At 38.8% G+C, this 16,686-nt stretch overlaps 1 protein-coding gene across 22 annotated transcripts in view; it reads left to right on the top strand.

Annotated features, from left to right (window-relative positions):
- Window positions 1-16,686, top strand: part of GTDC1 (glycosyltransferase like domain containing 1) — a 208,266-nt gene that overhangs the window by 91,051 nt on the left and 100,529 nt on the right. For 19 of the 22 annotated variants that reach the window (XR_007632105.1, XR_007632106.1, XM_050340496.1 and 16 more), the window contains one exon: window positions 454-627. The exons of 1 other annotated variant lie outside the window; for it this stretch is intronic. Coding sequence is in view for 17 of the 21 variants with exons in the window: in XM_050340496.1 (XP_050196453.1) it covers window positions 454-627 (174 nt within the window). In the remaining 4 variants the exon portion in view is untranslated. Of the gene's footprint in view, window positions 1-453; window positions 628-16,686 lie in introns of those variants that run through there. 2 more of the 22 variants (XM_050340513.1, XM_050340510.1) reach the window with 1 other exon arrangement.

The raw sequence follows: 16,686 nt of genomic DNA, 5'->3' as shown, positions 1-16,686 counted from the left end.
AACATAAGTTGTCCTTCAGCACACAGGAATATCTCTAAGGAATTTTCATTTTCTTCCAAGTTTAAAAAAAAAGTCTACAAAAATCAGGTTACAATGGGTCCTACCTGTGTGTAATGCTTTTAAGAGATATGACAGTAATACTATGCTTCCCATTTTATGACTAAAAATCCACAGCAAGAATAGGGTGTTCTCCTTTACATTAAAAATAGTAATTTATTTATTAGTTTAAAAAGGTTAAACATTTTTCAAAGGCTGAATAAACAGAAATCAAGATATTTCTGATTAAGGTACGTGTGCTACCCCTAATTCACATGCAAAGGCTGATTTTGATTAGTATTCACTTGCACCTTTTGCTTGTTTATAGGAAAATATATTGTATTTTCACTGCATGTAAAATAATTCCTTTCCTTCTGTGGCAGCAGTATGTTCATTAATCTTCACCACTTTTTACAGTTTGGTTGCTGATGCTGTGGTGTTCAACTCTGCTTTTAATATGGAATCATTTCTTACATCCATTGGAAAATTTATGAAGCTGATTCCTGACCACAGACCTAAGGATTTGGAAAAAATAATCAGACCGAAGTGCCAAGTTCTTTATTTTCCAGTCAGGTTTCCTGATGTGAGCAGGTCAGTACATTTTCCACGTCATAAATTGCCTCTAGCCTGTCAAAACTCTGTATTTATGGCGACGTTCTGACTAATCAGCTAAAGCATCGTTAATGAAAGAGTTTGATAATATGCAAACCCCCCTAATTGATAAATGTATTTCAATAATCAGGGGCTATCCAGGCAGCCAAGCCTGTCCTCAGTGCCTGTCGTGCAGACTTGCATCGTTCAGGATGAGTGATTTCCCACTTGTTTTAGTGATTTCCCACTTGTTTTAGTCTTCGAGGGGTTCCTGCTCCTCGGCTCTGTATACATTTTGTGCAGGGGAGGTCAAGGAGGAGAGGGAAATGCTGGAGAACAGTAAAAATGATAAGCCTGCAGCCAAGGAGTGATATTTCCCTCGGTGTTGTCGTGGTGGGATTTTATTCCCTCCTCCCTCCCCTACCTCTTTTATGGCTTTCCAGGTAGGCAGAAAGCATTCCTGTGGCAGGGAGCAGACTTGCAGATGTTGGCATTAGCTGCAGCCGGAGTTGCTCTTCACTCCTCCTCGGTTACTCTGAAGGACGTTTTTTATTACCCTCGTTTCAGAGCCCGTCTTGAAATTAGCGGTGGGTTATGTGGCTCAAAGGGAACATTCTCTGGATCCTTTTCACTTTTGATTAAACCTGGCACAATTGTTTTTCCTCTTATAAGGGACTCTCCTCCCACCGAACAGGAACTTTGCTTCAATGGGACCGGCACTAAATAGAGTATGATTTTGCAATTTGATTATACTCTTACAACCAACACCAAGCTAGGTACATTTTTTTTACTGAAATAACGATGAAAAGCACTGAAATGACTTTGCAAGAGCCTGGCTTTTGATCTGATAGTAAGTTCTGGCCACACTTGAGATCTTTGTCCCTGACCAGCCTGTACTTACAGTTATTTCAAAGGCTAAATATACATCTGTGGTAGTTTGAGGTAGAGAAATTTTTAGTGCAGGAGCTGAGGTCATGCACTCGCTGGGGTTCAACACTGCAAGGTTTGAGTTTCAGCGTCTTGGAAAACTTTGTATTCTGAAATACCGATGCAAATCATTTAGAAATCAACGTCTAAAGTTAAATCTTTAAACCTCTACTTCTGAGAAGTGGGTTAAAATCCTCCAGTGTTCCTCTGGGACTTGTCTGGCAGCGAAGGGCAGTACCTGTGTATCTTTGAGGGTCGGCTATTCCTTCTCGGAGACCAGACTTTTCAGGCGCGAGGGAAAGCTGTGGGTGCTCAGCATATTTGATATCGAGCCAATTTCAGAGGGTCTCGTGGTTTTGGCATACCTTACCGAAGTCATGTGGCCCAAGCCTGGTTTTGGAGATGAAGTTATGATAACCCTGTCTCATATATTAAATCAGCTCTTTCGGACTTGTCAGCCCTGGCAGATGGGGTCAGACGAGATCTGACAAATTAGGCTGAAGTCATACACACAGCGATCGTTTGTCCAAAGCGGGAGGTGATTAGGTGGGTAAAATCATTAGCCTGCTACCCAAACTGCTACAGTGGGAAGATCTCACATCTTCCTGTGTGCTTTTCTGGTGTCCTGCTCTCGGATTAAATCCCGTCTCACAAAGCAGGACAACTTTCCTGCTTTTATTGTGGTCACTGGACTTACATCAAAAACCTCGTTTCAGCAGGATGGACAAAATTAAGGTGTTCATAAACAACTGCGTGACTGTAAAACTTTCACAGCAGAGTAATTAGAAACACAGATTAATTGCAGCCCTATTATTTCTAATATATATATTTTATTCAACAGCTAATTCTAGATGTAAGATCTGAGGTGTTTAGACAAAGCCTAATATCATCCTAGGGAAAAAAAAAAGGAGAAGAAAGGGTTGTTTCTGCTTAACTCTGAAGTTCTTTAGGTTTTGACCTTCAGCTGCAGCCACTATTTACTATTTCTTTACATGTTTTATATAAAGTTGAATGCACCTGTGGCAATTCAATGCTGTTTTTTTAATTTAGATTGTATTAGTATAGTGACTGAATGGAGATGGAGGAGAAAAAGGTTAAGAAAAATTGTGGCCAAGCTAAAATTTATAAAGCAAGCTCTTAGCCCAGAGTGTTTTTCAAGTTATTTTCAAATGGTAATTTGCTTTATCCAAACCAAACTCATACAGTGTAAGTAAGTGATTATTTGCATGACTGACAATCATTTCAGTGCCTGCAGTCTTTTTAAAATGCATAATTTTGCTGAGATGTTGGGAAAATATTTAAAAATTCTGAAGGCAAAATAACCAGGGTGGAGGGTTTTTTTTATTTTTTTATTTTGACCTCTTTTATTTTGCGTGTGAATGTCTCAGGGTATGTTTGTGTCTGAAACATAATCTACATTTGGATTTGGGAGGGAGAGGTGATCTAAGCAATCACCCTCACGCATGCGATGGTGAGCTTTTTTAGATTATTTTAGATTAATATTGCAGTTGTAGGGCAAAATAAAATATATCTGACCCTTGATCAAAGCCAGTGTAATAAAGGATCATGTCACAGGAGTTAATCCTGTAAAATATCTACCTTTTAATATAATTACTGTAGGTGATGGGCACACAAACAGCACAAGCAGCATAGTCAATGATCACTGAAGAGGGGAGGTATAATGATGGATACCATAGGAAACACTTGTGAATACCCTTAGAAGTAACACTAGACATGTGTAATGTGTATTTAAATATTTCAAGTGGACATCTAACCACTGCTTTTCTATTTCTGAGAGGAAGTTATTGATGTTTTTTTATAAAGAATCTTCTTTTCGATAAATACTTGTCATAAGAGCATGTGCTGGGGTTTCCCAGAGCAAACCACCAGACTGTGGTCCTTATCTGACAATGAGAAGAGATGAAAGGATTTCAGGATTTACCAGAATAAGATATTTACTGACTTAATCCTCCTGTTTTCTGGTTCTGACAACAACCAGCTTCCATAATGCATCCTGTGGTGCCACAATTACTCTGTATATACTCACCCCATATAATTTCTGATTCAAACTCTGCTCTTTGTGCCTTCTGGTGAAGTATATTATGTAGAAATACATCTCAAGGTATTTCTAAGCTCAGAGACAAAAGACCCCTCCAAGTTAAGGCTGTCCCTCCACAATGCATTGGTATTGCAAGGGATGGAGACCAGTGGCTGATCTTCTGTGCCATATGTGCTGTGTATCAGACTGGGGGTTTATAGCCCAGTGAGTTAAATACATCATATTTCACACTTATGTTGACATTGGCTTAATTTTAGTATATTTTCAATTGTAACATAAATAAAATCCTATTATTTTTATTATACAATCAATAAAGTCTATTTTGATATAATCTGTTTCCACTTTTGCACTGGAAAATGATGGTCTAGTAAGGCAATTCCCTTTTGACTGATGTTATCCTTGGTACTCACTTCTCCATGTGCTAGAAGAGGCCTCTGGAATACTTCTGCAAGGTCTTTGTTGGTATTTGGATATCCATTATCCTGGTCTAGTGAAAGGTGCCCCTGTCCATGGCAGGGAGTTGGAACTGGATGATCTTAAAGGTCCCTTTCAACCCAAACCATTCTGTGATTTTATATGAATAGTCTCATCCCATCTGTATCCACGTTGTCTGTGGCATTCAGCAAAGTGGGGTCAAATTATGTACTCTTTGGAATTCATTCCAATGAAAATTGTAATTTAGATTTTGGTTATTATTGCTGTTCCTCTGATTGTAGTATATCTTTATTATTAGCATCAAGTTGCGGTAGGAAAGGAAGATGTTTTTATAAGCAAGAATGAGGTAATGTTCCTCAGAGCTCAAAATTCACATTGTACTTAGGTGGAACAATATAAAAGAAACATGAGAGGATGAGAATTACAGCAGAAAATAAAAATAGTGTTTTTTTAAGTGAAACTTGTTGGTGGGTATCTTGTACTATTGGCATTGCACATTTTGAAGTAGAATTAGAGATTTCAGACTTGCTTCTTCATTTGCTTTTTATAACTTAGTAAACTTAACAGGACATTTTAAACAATTTGGATTATATTCTTTCAGTTTATATTCTTTTCTTTATATTCTTTCAGTTATAGTGTGAGAGAGGCAGAATTTTCCAAATTAGAGAGTATTCTAGGGCCAGTCAAGGGAGTTCACGACTAAAGTAGAAGATTTTAAAAGATGCTGACAGTATTTCTTGTACAGAAACGTGACTGTCGCGTGTGGGTGAGTCTGTTTTGAGGAAATAAAAAAAAAAAGAAGAAAAAAAATTGCATCACTTGGACAAGGTTTTCAGGATTGAACTTTGCTGTGCTGGAAAAATGCAGGTGTCAATAAGCAAGGAGAGACTGGAATCCATAAGAGCCCAAAGCTATAGGTGGGCACTGGGGACATGTCTACGTTGCACACAGAGATGCTCACACGAGCTAGAGAACTGTCTTGCATCTGGGAAGCCATACACCTTAGAAGAGCAGTTTTTTTGGCTAATTAGCCCTCCAGTGAAATTGCATACATAAGCTTAGGTGGAGTGCTCTGCTAATGACAGTGATTGTGGTTCTGGGGGTCGCTGCTGCCTTTGGTGGTGGCTCAGGCACCTCCGTGGAGTGCCGTGCCCTCTCTGGTCGGCACAGCCTCCCTGCCACCACGGTTTATGGGTCATTAGCATAATGAGATAATGCCAATAGACTGCTCCTACCTTGGGGCTTGCTGCTGAAGAACTGAGTGATGGAAATTACTCCCCTGAATGTCTTTCCTCCTCACCTGCCGCAAGCGGGATCTGAGGGTCGGTGTTGGCACGCTAAGAGTTGCCCAGCAAGAGTGAGGGATGCTCTGAGGATCTGGGACACTGCACCTACTGGGAGGAAAGTGCAGTGTGGGGGCATAAAATGGAGTCTTTCCATTCTGGAGCCTTTGGCAGCAGGTTGGTTGCCTCCTGCACCTCTGGGGTAGGTGCTGCCTGCAGGAAGCTGCACCTGCAGCGAGGCTTTAGGCAGTCGAATGAAGGATGCCTCAAACATCTGTATTCAGAGGTGCTTTCTTACATGGTGCTTCTTCCACACGTGCCCTTGGAGGTCATGCAGGAGTTTCTGTTCTCCCTCTGGATGATAGAAGAGGAGCTGTTGCCTCAGCTTGGTCTTCCAGGCAGAACATGCCCGTTTAACCCTCAAAATGTGTATCCCCAGACCTCTCCAGCAGCAGCAGACTGAGCCCTCCTAAAGAAGGGCCTGGCTGAAGGGTCTGCTGGGATGTATTCATTCTGCAAAACTTGCTAAAAAGTAATTTCTTTTTATCTATTCAGGGACAAAAATAGTTTTACTGACTCTCTTTTATCTGTCATATAGGTATTCCACTAAACACTATCATAATAACCATTTAGGCTCACAATAGCTCACAAGGATACTTAAGCAGAATTCTCTGTGCAACCTAGTTTTTTATTATGTTGGGTACTGCTCATGTTGCATACAACACATTCCCATAAAACTTGCTTTTTGTATTTACAGAGAAATTTCTCTGGAGAGTTAAGGTCTTGTAAAACATTCTTGTTCTACAGCGTGAACGAATTATCATACTCTGGGGAATTAAAAGTGAAGTGTACTGAAGAAAAGAATTTTTTCATTAAAATGCAGTTTATATTGATAAAACAGATTACTAGCATTTGATGAAATGTGAAACTTGGATCTACCCATATCGCTAAATCACCAGTAGGTTTATTTTGGCAAGAAGAATAGTATGTAATGTATATCAGGACCAATCATTATACAGTACCTGTTAGTTTTGTATTAGATTAAATTGTCTTTCACTAAAGTACTTGAAAAAAAACCCCTACTATATCTGTATCTTGAAGTAGCAGAATGTGGTAACCAAGAATATTAGAAAATAAAAGCTGTCGTGTTATCAGTTTTGGCACAGTCATTTATCAATCAGTATTTTAAACATTGACAAGTGGTAATTTAATAGGGAATGACCCTGTTGGCAGGAAGTTCTAATGACAGATGATGCAAACTCATTTATCACTATGGGGCTGTGCTGGCTTCTTACCTTTCTCAGTATCACAGCTCATATTTTCCAAGTCTGGGATGTGAGAAGCCACAAAGGGCAAAACCTGTGGCACTGAGCCTATAACCACTCCCATCTAATCTGATTAACCCCTTAGCTGCAAATTTCCCTGCAGCAGAGCTGGTAAGAGCTAGAAGTTCTCATACTGATTTAAATACCATTTGCTTTTTAAGGAAGATTTTCCATAATACTTCCCCATAGGCAGTTTTCTTAGAAAATATTCAAGTTGTGTCACTTTGAATGCAAACTTGAGACGTGCTGGTAACTTGGCTTTCAAAAACAAACCACATCCTAATAATTAATAGCACATTTCATTAGCAGGCATTAAAAATATTACATGCAGTGCCCTATACAATGGGCAGCTATTATTATTATTATCATTACTACTCGAGAAGGAAATTGATGCATTCAGAGGTTTAATTGATTCGTGCATATTCATGTGGGAAGTCAGTGGTAGAGTCACGACTGGACTGGATTATTATGCACTTCCATGCATAATAATTCCTTTGCAACTTGGGAAGAGAATAGCCTACCTTGCTGTAATAAGTGTGGGCATTTGGAGTTGAGGGATGTCATGGGAGAAGAGATGAAAATGACACCTTCATCAGCAACTGGTGTGGATGGCGCTTTTCAGTCTCCTGGGATTTGATCTGCAATACAGTCATGCAACTGTACTTACTCTGAATTAAAACAATAATATATTTTTTAATTTCCAGAGTAGTAAAATTGTTGATCGGTTTAATACGATTTTATGTTACATTTTTAAAAGCACAATCAAAGGCCTTTTTGGGGCTTTCTCCACCTTCCTACCTCAGTTCTCCTCTCTTCCTTCTCTTCTTTCACAACAAAAAGCCTTTCTCGTGAGGGCTGGGATCAGGTTAAATATCAGCCCTGTACAGGATGGTTTAGACATGAAATACTTTCAGAGTTTGTATCAAATTGCTGTAATAAGAATCATGAATTTTAAATTTAATTGGTTAAAATTGTCACAGCAGACTTAAAGCTGTGGGGTTTTTTTGTTTGTTTGGTTGGTTGTTTTTTTTTCTTCTGTTCAAAGTGGAAAAAGCTTATTGATTAATAGTAGGATCCTGCAAAGTGCTAAATACCCTCATTTTCACTGCAGTCAGTGGGAGCTGAGGGCACTTGGCACTTGGTGGGAGTACAGTGTTAGCACGGGCGGAAAGAGGTGGCACAAAATTCCCTTCCAGTTCCCTTCCAATCCATACAAAGGTACAGACTTAAATCCTTTGCATGTGTGAAAGATGGTTTTTATAGACAAGGCTGTCCCTGCTGGATTTTGCATTTCAAAATACTGCCCTTCAAAGATTGAACAATTCCATATTTTTTTATTATGGAATTCATGAATATTGCATAGAAGTGAAGGTGGATTTCTTTGGTTTTTTTTCTTTAAAGGGATTTCACGCTTACAGAATTGTAACAGAGAGGGAGGCAGTTGTGTTGGGCATATTATTTCTTAGTTGCTACATGAGGCAGTGACAGAACCTTATTGTTTAAATATTCTGGGTACTTGTTGTAATACAATGGAAAAGAAAGTAGGTAATGTGCTAGAAATTGCAAAAAAATGTAAAGAGTAGGAAGTGATATCTGAGTTTTTAGAAATTCTTCAGTAAGCATACCAAATGTTCTCAGAAATCATTTTTAGGAGAATGAAGGAATCTGTTGCCATTCATGGGGTAATGGCAATACCTTCAGAAAAACCCACACTTCCTGTATGCAGTATTAGTTTGGAGGAAACAAAATACAACCAAAACAACCAAAACCCAAACAAGCAGGACCTTTTAAAAGAATAGTGGAGTAAGTCCCTTTGAAAATTGTTATTAAATGGGAAACTAGAACTGTAAGTGGGTTGGGTCTGCTTCAAGCACTGTTGTGTGCTGCATTGCAGACAGCCCATTCCGGTTACAGTCAGAGGTACTGTCAGATGGAAGTGCCAGTGGAGAAGATATGAACATGTTCTGTAGGAATTTTAGAGAATAGAGACTAAGAGAACAAAATTACATGATGGAAAACATAAAATCACAGTTTGAAGAGGAAACTTGAAGCGTAGCTCTCCAGTCCTATGGAGATGACCTTTATGTAATGTGTGAGAACAGCTTAACACAGATGTTTTATTTATACATAACCAAATGGGATGAAGTTAAATGATTTTTAATTTTACCAAATCACAGATAATTTCTTTGTTGTGCAAGGAATGTTTTTATGCTGTTAGGTTTTTGTTGTGGTTTTTTTTTTTTCTTTGCATTTCCAAATACTTAATATTTTATATTTTGGACATTCCCCCTGCTCAGTTGTGACTCTCAGATGAAATAATCTTCCTCTTCTTCCCTTTAAATAATTCAGTTAGCATACATTTAAAAATATGAAAATCCCAACATAAACGTGCCAGAAGTGCTTTTAAGGTAGAGGCTGTTCTGCTTTACTGTGGAAAAGATGTGTGTCCAAATGGTGATGAGGGTTCATCGGAGTTTTGGGCTTGCAAACGGCAAGTAGTAGGGATGATTGTTGAAGACCTGTGGGACATCCAAGTCCAGTACTGCTTTCCCTGCATTTTTTTCATAGAATCATGGAATGGTTTGACTTGGAAGGACCTTAAAGTTCATCCCGTTCCACCCCCTGCCGTGGGCAGGGACACCTTCCACTAGAACAGGTTGCTCCAAGTCCATCCCTGGCCTTGGACACTGCCAGGGATGGGGCAGCCACAGCTTCTCTGGGCAACCTGTGCCAGTGTTTTGCCACCCTCACCTTGTCCTGTCACCTCAGACCCTTGTACAAAGTCCCTCTCCAGCTCTCCTGGAGTCCCTTTAAGCACCGTAAGGGGCTCTGAGGTCTTCCCAGGGCCTTCTCTTTTCCAAGATGAGCACCCCCATCTCTCCTAGCCTGTCCATACCACAGCAGAGGGGCTCCAGCCCTCTGAGCATCTTCGTGGCTTCCTCTGGACTCGCTCCAACAGGTCCAGGTTTTCCTCAAGTATGTAGGGTTGGTTTTGCATTGCCTTTTTTAGTGATGGAGCATTTTGTGTTGAGAAATCCGTATTTGCAGCACAGTAGTTCTGGATTTTATAAAAGAAGATATCGTTATGTTCAGTCTGTTTTTCAAGCAATGTTATAGGCACTAACAGCAGCCAGAAAGAATAAATTAGATATCAAGTTAAATCATCCAATCTGTGGTAAATTTTACAGTAGATTCCTCATAAAACTGCAAGTTTCCTATAAGATGACTCTTGAGTAGTGCTCAGCTCAGGCTTGCAGATAACTAGACTTTGTCCAGCTTTGACCTGCTGAATGGATTTCTTACCCCCCTTCCTTCCCCAGCCCTGGGACTTATCATCAGACCACATTGTTTCTGTGTTCTTTAGTGCCCAACCAGTGATGGAACTAAGGCTTGGGCTGGAAGGGACCTGAAATACCATCTGGTTAATGGTGTGTGATGTCTCACCATCATGCCAGAACCCTCATCTTTCCAACTGTCCTTCCTCATCAGCTCTTTTTGTCTAGAAATCACAGGTGTCTTTGTGTTGGTTCTGCACCAGTTTGAAGAGACTCTTGATTTAATTTGTCCAGGATGGCTTAGATTTTAAGTATATTCCCCTGTCTGTGACAGAACACTCCTCATGGATGCTGTATGACAGGATTGCATGTCTTCAATTTTTCCTCTCAAAAAACCCCCAAACTATTCACAACCATGTTCTCCTTTAGACCCTCAAGCATTTTTTATCTCCAGCTGATACAGTTCTCACAGATGTCAAACAGAGAAGAAATCAAGCAGATCTTCCCTCCCTTGGTCACTTTTGTGTGCTGAGTGGTGGCCCAGTCTATATGAATATGCAGGTAATGTCACAAACATGGCAGACATTTAGTCTGGCTAAATAAGCTGCACCATACCAAATATGTACAAAAAAGAGCATATGTGAGTCTCACATAAAATAGAAGAGATATTTTAAAATATACAGATTGACGTCTCTATGTAAAGCACTGAAAAATTTGTGTGTTGTTCTGGTCACCCATGTTCAAGAAAGATTAATTTAAACTGTGAAACAGGTGTAGAGAATTGCTGCTAGGATGATTAGGAGAATCTGTATTATGAGAGCAGATTAAAAGAGTATGGTTCACTTGTCCTAGCAAAATAAAGGTTGAGAAGGGGATATATGTTAATCTTTATAAATACAGTCAGAGGATAAATGCCATGAAAGAGGAGGAATTATTTAAGTTCCAGGATAATCCTTGCAACATCCACTAGGTATAAATTGGTCATTATTAAATGGCTGAGACTGGAAATGAAAAAAAGGGTGTATAGGGTGGTTGCTTGGTTTGGTTTTTTTGATTTTCCAGAGAGGAATTTAGTTGTGAAATGACTGTCAAAACACTACTGAAATGTAAGAGGGTTTGATAAATTCATAGAATGGTTGGTTAAACAATACAGGAGTAGTGCCAGGCAGCTGCAGACGTTTGCTGTGATGTTATTCCCAAAATTAAGGTGAAAAAAGATGGACTATGAATTGGTCAGTGCTGACTTCAGTCTTGAGACCTGAACTGGTCCATGAAGATTATGTTTTTTCCAGCCTCTATAAATGACCACCAGTCTGTTCTGTATTCTGCACGGTGTTTGTCTTGTATTTCATTAATCAGGTGTTTCATAAATGAGCAGTGTCCTGCAAGGTATGTCCAGCTCATCTGCTCAACCTCTGCCTGCATTTGGGATCAGGATGAATTTTTTATTAGCCATGTTCATAATGACCAGGGTGAGAAGGGAAAAAAAAATCAGAGGAATATTTTTGCTTGACTGCATGTAGAGGGTTCATCTGAACATTTTAGTGCTTTTGAAGAAAACCACGTCACAACCAATGCTTTTGGTCCCTCCCTTCCTCTCCCTTTGACACACTGGAGTTTTTGAGGGATTGATCTTCGAATTATAGAATCCTAAAATGGCTTGGGTTGGAAGGGACCTTGAAGATCATCTCATTCCAACCCTGCCCTGAGCAGGGACACCTTCCACTAGACCAGGTTGCTCCAAGCCCCATCCAGCCTGGCCTTGGACACTTCCAGGGATGAGACATGAACAACTTCTTGGACGCTGTTGTTTTGTGGTAGCCTGAGCATCCCTCAGAAAACAGCCCAAACTGAAGTGGTACCAAAGGGTTCACAACCACGGGGATTTGGGAAAGCATTAGGTGAGATGTTCTTCAAACAAAAACCGTCTTCAGGCAGAATGTTTGAGTCTTGTGGCTTTCTAAGCATCCTTCTCCATTTTGCCTCAGTTTACTTCTGATCACTGAAGCATTTGGATAGAATTATTCCATTGAACTCGTTGGAGTCAGAATGAGTTTATTTTAAGTTTCTTATTTTGATGAGTCTGTAGGGCTCTTTCATTTTCATCTTGATGTAGTTTTAATACTAAAACTGCCTCAGTCTCTGCTAGAAGCAAACAAAGCACAGAAAGAAGAATTTGTTATGCAGTAATTCCTTTCAGTGACTGAAATTTCATCTGTCCCTCCTCAAACTTCATCACACGTCTTTGGGATTCGGAGTTCACTTGTGTTATCTGCCATCTGAGTTTGAATTGCCCATCTTGGATGATGTGACTATATATGGAAAAGAGAAGTTTTGACCCTTTTTGGGTGCCTGGAGTGTTGTCTTTTTGTTGCCAATAAAAGGAAGGATTAGCTGTCAGAATTCCTAGCAACTCAGTCACAAAAATATTTTAAAAATTGATAAAAAATATTTTAAAATGTTAAAATTTTTTTTAAAAAAAAGGCGATAGCAGGCAAAAAAAAAATCGTATTTTTGGTTTTGTTTTCTAGTGAAACCTTGTGTGAGATCCACAAAGTTGCCTGATATTATGACATTAAACCAGTGCATGTTTGGCTCTGGAAGCAGCCGAGCTCTTTTCAGCGGTGCCCGGTGCTGAACTCGTCGGCACATCTATACGTTAGCAACTTATTATTCCACGAGCATCACTTCATTTGGGCTGGCAATAAGTCCTGTTCAGCCATTGTGCTGCAGAGGAGTGTTTAGAGCTGCGATGTGCATTGGAGTCTGTTTGTTTGCAGCAGCTGATTTGCCTAAGCTTTGATGCGCAGTCACTTTCTGACATTTGTGTATTTCAGCAGTGAACAATGTAAACTCATTTTCTGAGCACTTTGATTACTTGCACATAGCAGTGCCCATGGCATGTGACAGAGAAGAGCACTCTATCCACTAATCAGATAGATATGCTTCAAGCGTATTTACACAAAATAATGAAAACAGCTGTTAGATACCTTTAAACTTGAGTGTGTTTTGTTATTAATCTACTAGCCCGTACACATGACACTATAATTCTTCGCTCACTCAAGTTGCCTTTAATGACACAGTAATAAAACGGAGAGGGATGAAAGTAATGGAATTGTAGAATGTAATGCCTCAATTGTTCTACAGTGTCTTCCTTTTTGCCAAAATAAACCACAATTAGGTCCATATGGTGTTTTGAAGTTTTCAAGCAATGACCCTAATAAAAAGTAATGAATTTCTGACAAAGGAAAGCATGGTGCTCTTTTAAGCAGATATCTTCGCTATTGATCTAGTTATGATTGCAGACTGATATGCTAATAGAAGAAGAAAGGTTCAACGTGCCTGGTACAAGCACTTTCATTTGTGGTTTATTTTATTCTTATGAAATTCAGATTGAAAAGGTAGGAACATGTTGTAATCCATCAGTTATGACTCCCTTTTAAAAGACCTACTATAAAGAAAACAAATGGATTTTCCTTGAGGAAAAAATGGAGTTTGGAAAGCATTTGTTAACTTGAAATTCCCAAAGTGAATGTTAACTAGGAGGATGCCTCGTGATGATGAAGATGCTTTGTTTGGATATATGAAATTTGACTTGAGCACTTTATTGTCTTCAGAGGTGCAAGCTCTGGTATTTACTTTTCTAGCTTTTAACCATTTCATGGGAGAATTGTAGTGATATTCCTCTTCATCTGGAAAATCTGCCTGTCCGTGGATCAGTTGTTAGGTGAGTGGAGATACTCAAACACAATGATGAGGGAGGACGTGCAGCTCATCCTCCTCCTTAACTATGGGCTACCATTGTGTGTCAGCATTATTCCAGTGCAGTAATAATGATGCCTAAAGTGTGGGTAATACAGTCTTAAAAAGAGAGGAGAAGACAGGTTCTGGAATCAGATATGAAGGGAAGGGGAAAATAAATGGCTAATTTGATGAACCTTCACTGTTAGCGATTGTTGAATGAATGTTCATCCACGTACACACAGTCCTAAATGACTCACTTGAAAAGCATCTGCTGGATAATGTGTATTCTTGGCATTATTTTACTCCAGGAAGAGTAGTTGAGGCTTGTAGTGTTGCAGCATGAAACTATTCAGAGCCTCCTCTCAAGACAATCAACCTTCTCTACCTTCAGTCACTCAAGAAACTGTCTTGGAGTGGCTCCTTCACTGGTGAATTAAGAGTCCAGTTATTTAATGGGCTGTTTTCTCTATTGCATGTCCTCTAACTATTGAGCTGCCTTTCAGGCTTCCCACTTCACTCTCTACTGCTGCACCTGTGGAAAATAACTTAAATTTGGCCTCAACAACCTGTACCATTTCCTGTTTATGTTTTTCTACTTTGGTAATTTCTCCATCTCCTTGCATATAATATACTTGTATGTAGCTACTTTATTAATTTTAATAGAAGAGGGCCTTGTTCATGGATAGAGCTTTGTTCTTTTCAGTGTATTTTGCTTTTGTAAGCAAGGTGAGTGAATTCATAGAATCACAGAATGGTTTGGTTGAAAGGAACCTTAAACATCATCCCATTTCAACCCCCTGCCATGGTTAGGGACACTTTCCACTAAACCACATTACTCATTTGCTATTTATCCCACCACTTTTCTTTCTGAAAATATTCTGTTCTAATTTCTCACCTTCTTGTACCGGATGCCTCAATGAGATATGAGTGATTACTTTGTTTTATTGCAGTTATGTGTAAAAGCCTTTGATTGGTGCTTAAGAACTGGGTCTTACCCTCTGGGGGAGGATGTGTACTGCAGGAGAAATAATCTCACTTCATATTATAAAATCTGGATTATTTCTGTTGCTTTGAATTCTAATAATAGGAACATAAAAGTGAAAAATCCCCATCTTTCTTCCTGTAATTAAAATATTTCTGAATTTTTTTTCTTGCCTCTGTTGTCAGTGTTAAAAGCTTTAAGAAATAGTTTTATGCTGTGAAATCGTGTCAGATTTTAGACTGGTTTTAAATTGTATTTTTAAAAAAAAATCCATCAGGCATGTATAGCCTAGGTAATGCTTGAAATGTGATGGTTTCCATAGACGGTTGTAGATGAGAAATGTTGGGGTTTTCAACCTCACTGAACAGGTTCTTCACAGAAGCTGGATAGAAGCTGTGGCTCAAATTAGAAGGTGTGGTTCCTCATGCACCACTCATGACTTGGTGCTTGCATTAAACTTCCCCCAATATCATAAATATAATAAATAATTAAAAAAATTTGAAATATTCTTAATACTAGAAAAGGCTCAGAAAAGGATTGGAGCTTCCAAATGCTTAACTATGTCCTTTATTCATTAAAATATAATAACCTACTTCGGCAAGGTTGTCCTTCCTAGAGAAATCTAAATGCCATCAGGAGACTTTAGAAGTTCTGGCTTATTTTTTATGCAACTTAGTTGACATTATTTGAGATTTTGAGGTACTTTGAAGTTCTTGCTATACCTGCAAAGACTTCTAGAAACATAGCACAGTATCTTTTGATAAGTTTTAGCTATCTGTGGTATCCTGGGTTTTGGGTATTAGTTTGGGAAAGTGATAGCTCTGGCCAGTGCTGATTGTGTTTTTAATTACTGGATAAAAGTGCCCAAAACATTCTTAGTCCTATAACATTTATACTTCCACTTGCATTATAATAACACCTGGTACATATTGTGACTTTCCAACACAAGAAAATAGTGCAGCCAGTATTTAAGAAGCATTAGCACCTCAAAAAGATAATGAACCAAGGTTTCTGTTGTTTAATATAACTGTGCTTGAGCACCTATGGACAGTTCTGTGGGTGACTAACTAAAGCCAGGTGGACTTTCTCAGTCTGCATGTGTGTTTGCGAGACCAGCTCCTTAATGAACTCTTAGGAGCAGACCAAATTATTGTATTATAGATCTTGTGTAAAACTTTCAATCCTTTGTGCAAAACCCAAATATTTTTTACTTCTCAACCTACTGATATATCATTATTTTTTCTAGAGATGTACCATGACTTTTATTTAATTTCTGATGGGTTTTTTGTTACTTTCAAACTCTTTTAAGAACAGTGTCCATTAGTGATCAGAGATGGTGATTTTTACCAGGAGACTGAAGGGCCAAGTTTAAGAAAACATTTCTTGTAGTGTGTTTTGGAAACATAAGCTGGTTGTAGAGGTTATCTTCAGGGACTAGTAAGGCAGCATTTGGGTAAATTAGGATATAAACAAACATCTGTTGCAGGAATGTAGAAATGACATCATAAAGAATGTATGCAAAAACTTAATTGAAAAAGAATGATGCAGAATTGCAGCATGACTTTAAGTCTGAATTGATTTTTGCCTTCAGAGTGAAAGTGGGATTTTTGTGCAACATCCAGTACTATAAAGTATTTAAAATGTAATGTCCTATTAATGTACCTAAAATGTAGACTGTGGGTCACCCAATAAGAATAGTAGTTACAGTAATACAGTATATGTAATATGCAATTATCTTGACAATAGTTTTATTTTTTCGACAATTTTGTCATAAAAGAGCAGTAAGATACAATGAATTTGATTCATTTTGTGTGTGTGAATCATTTAATAGGCCATTACATCTACTATATTAGACTCCATTCTCCTTTCAGAGCTTTTCATTATAAGCCTGTCTTTAATGGAAAGAAGTTTAACCTTCCCTCCCAGATAGATTGAACCCCATAACAGTGTAAACATTCTCATTATAAAATAAAATCCCCTTCCCCAAGGGCAGCACTATAATTATGTTGCAGAGTGTTGTACAAATGTT

The sequence above is a fragment of the Myiozetetes cayanensis genome, unplaced genomic scaffold (assembly GCF_022539395.1).
Source record: "Myiozetetes cayanensis isolate MyiCay16 unplaced genomic scaffold, myiCay2020 scf9, whole genome shotgun sequence".
Taxonomy (NCBI): domain Eukaryota; kingdom Metazoa; phylum Chordata; class Aves; order Passeriformes; family Tyrannidae; genus Myiozetetes; species Myiozetetes cayanensis.
Note: the sequence above shows the minus strand (reverse complement) of the source record. Positions and strands in the feature narration are given on the sequence as shown.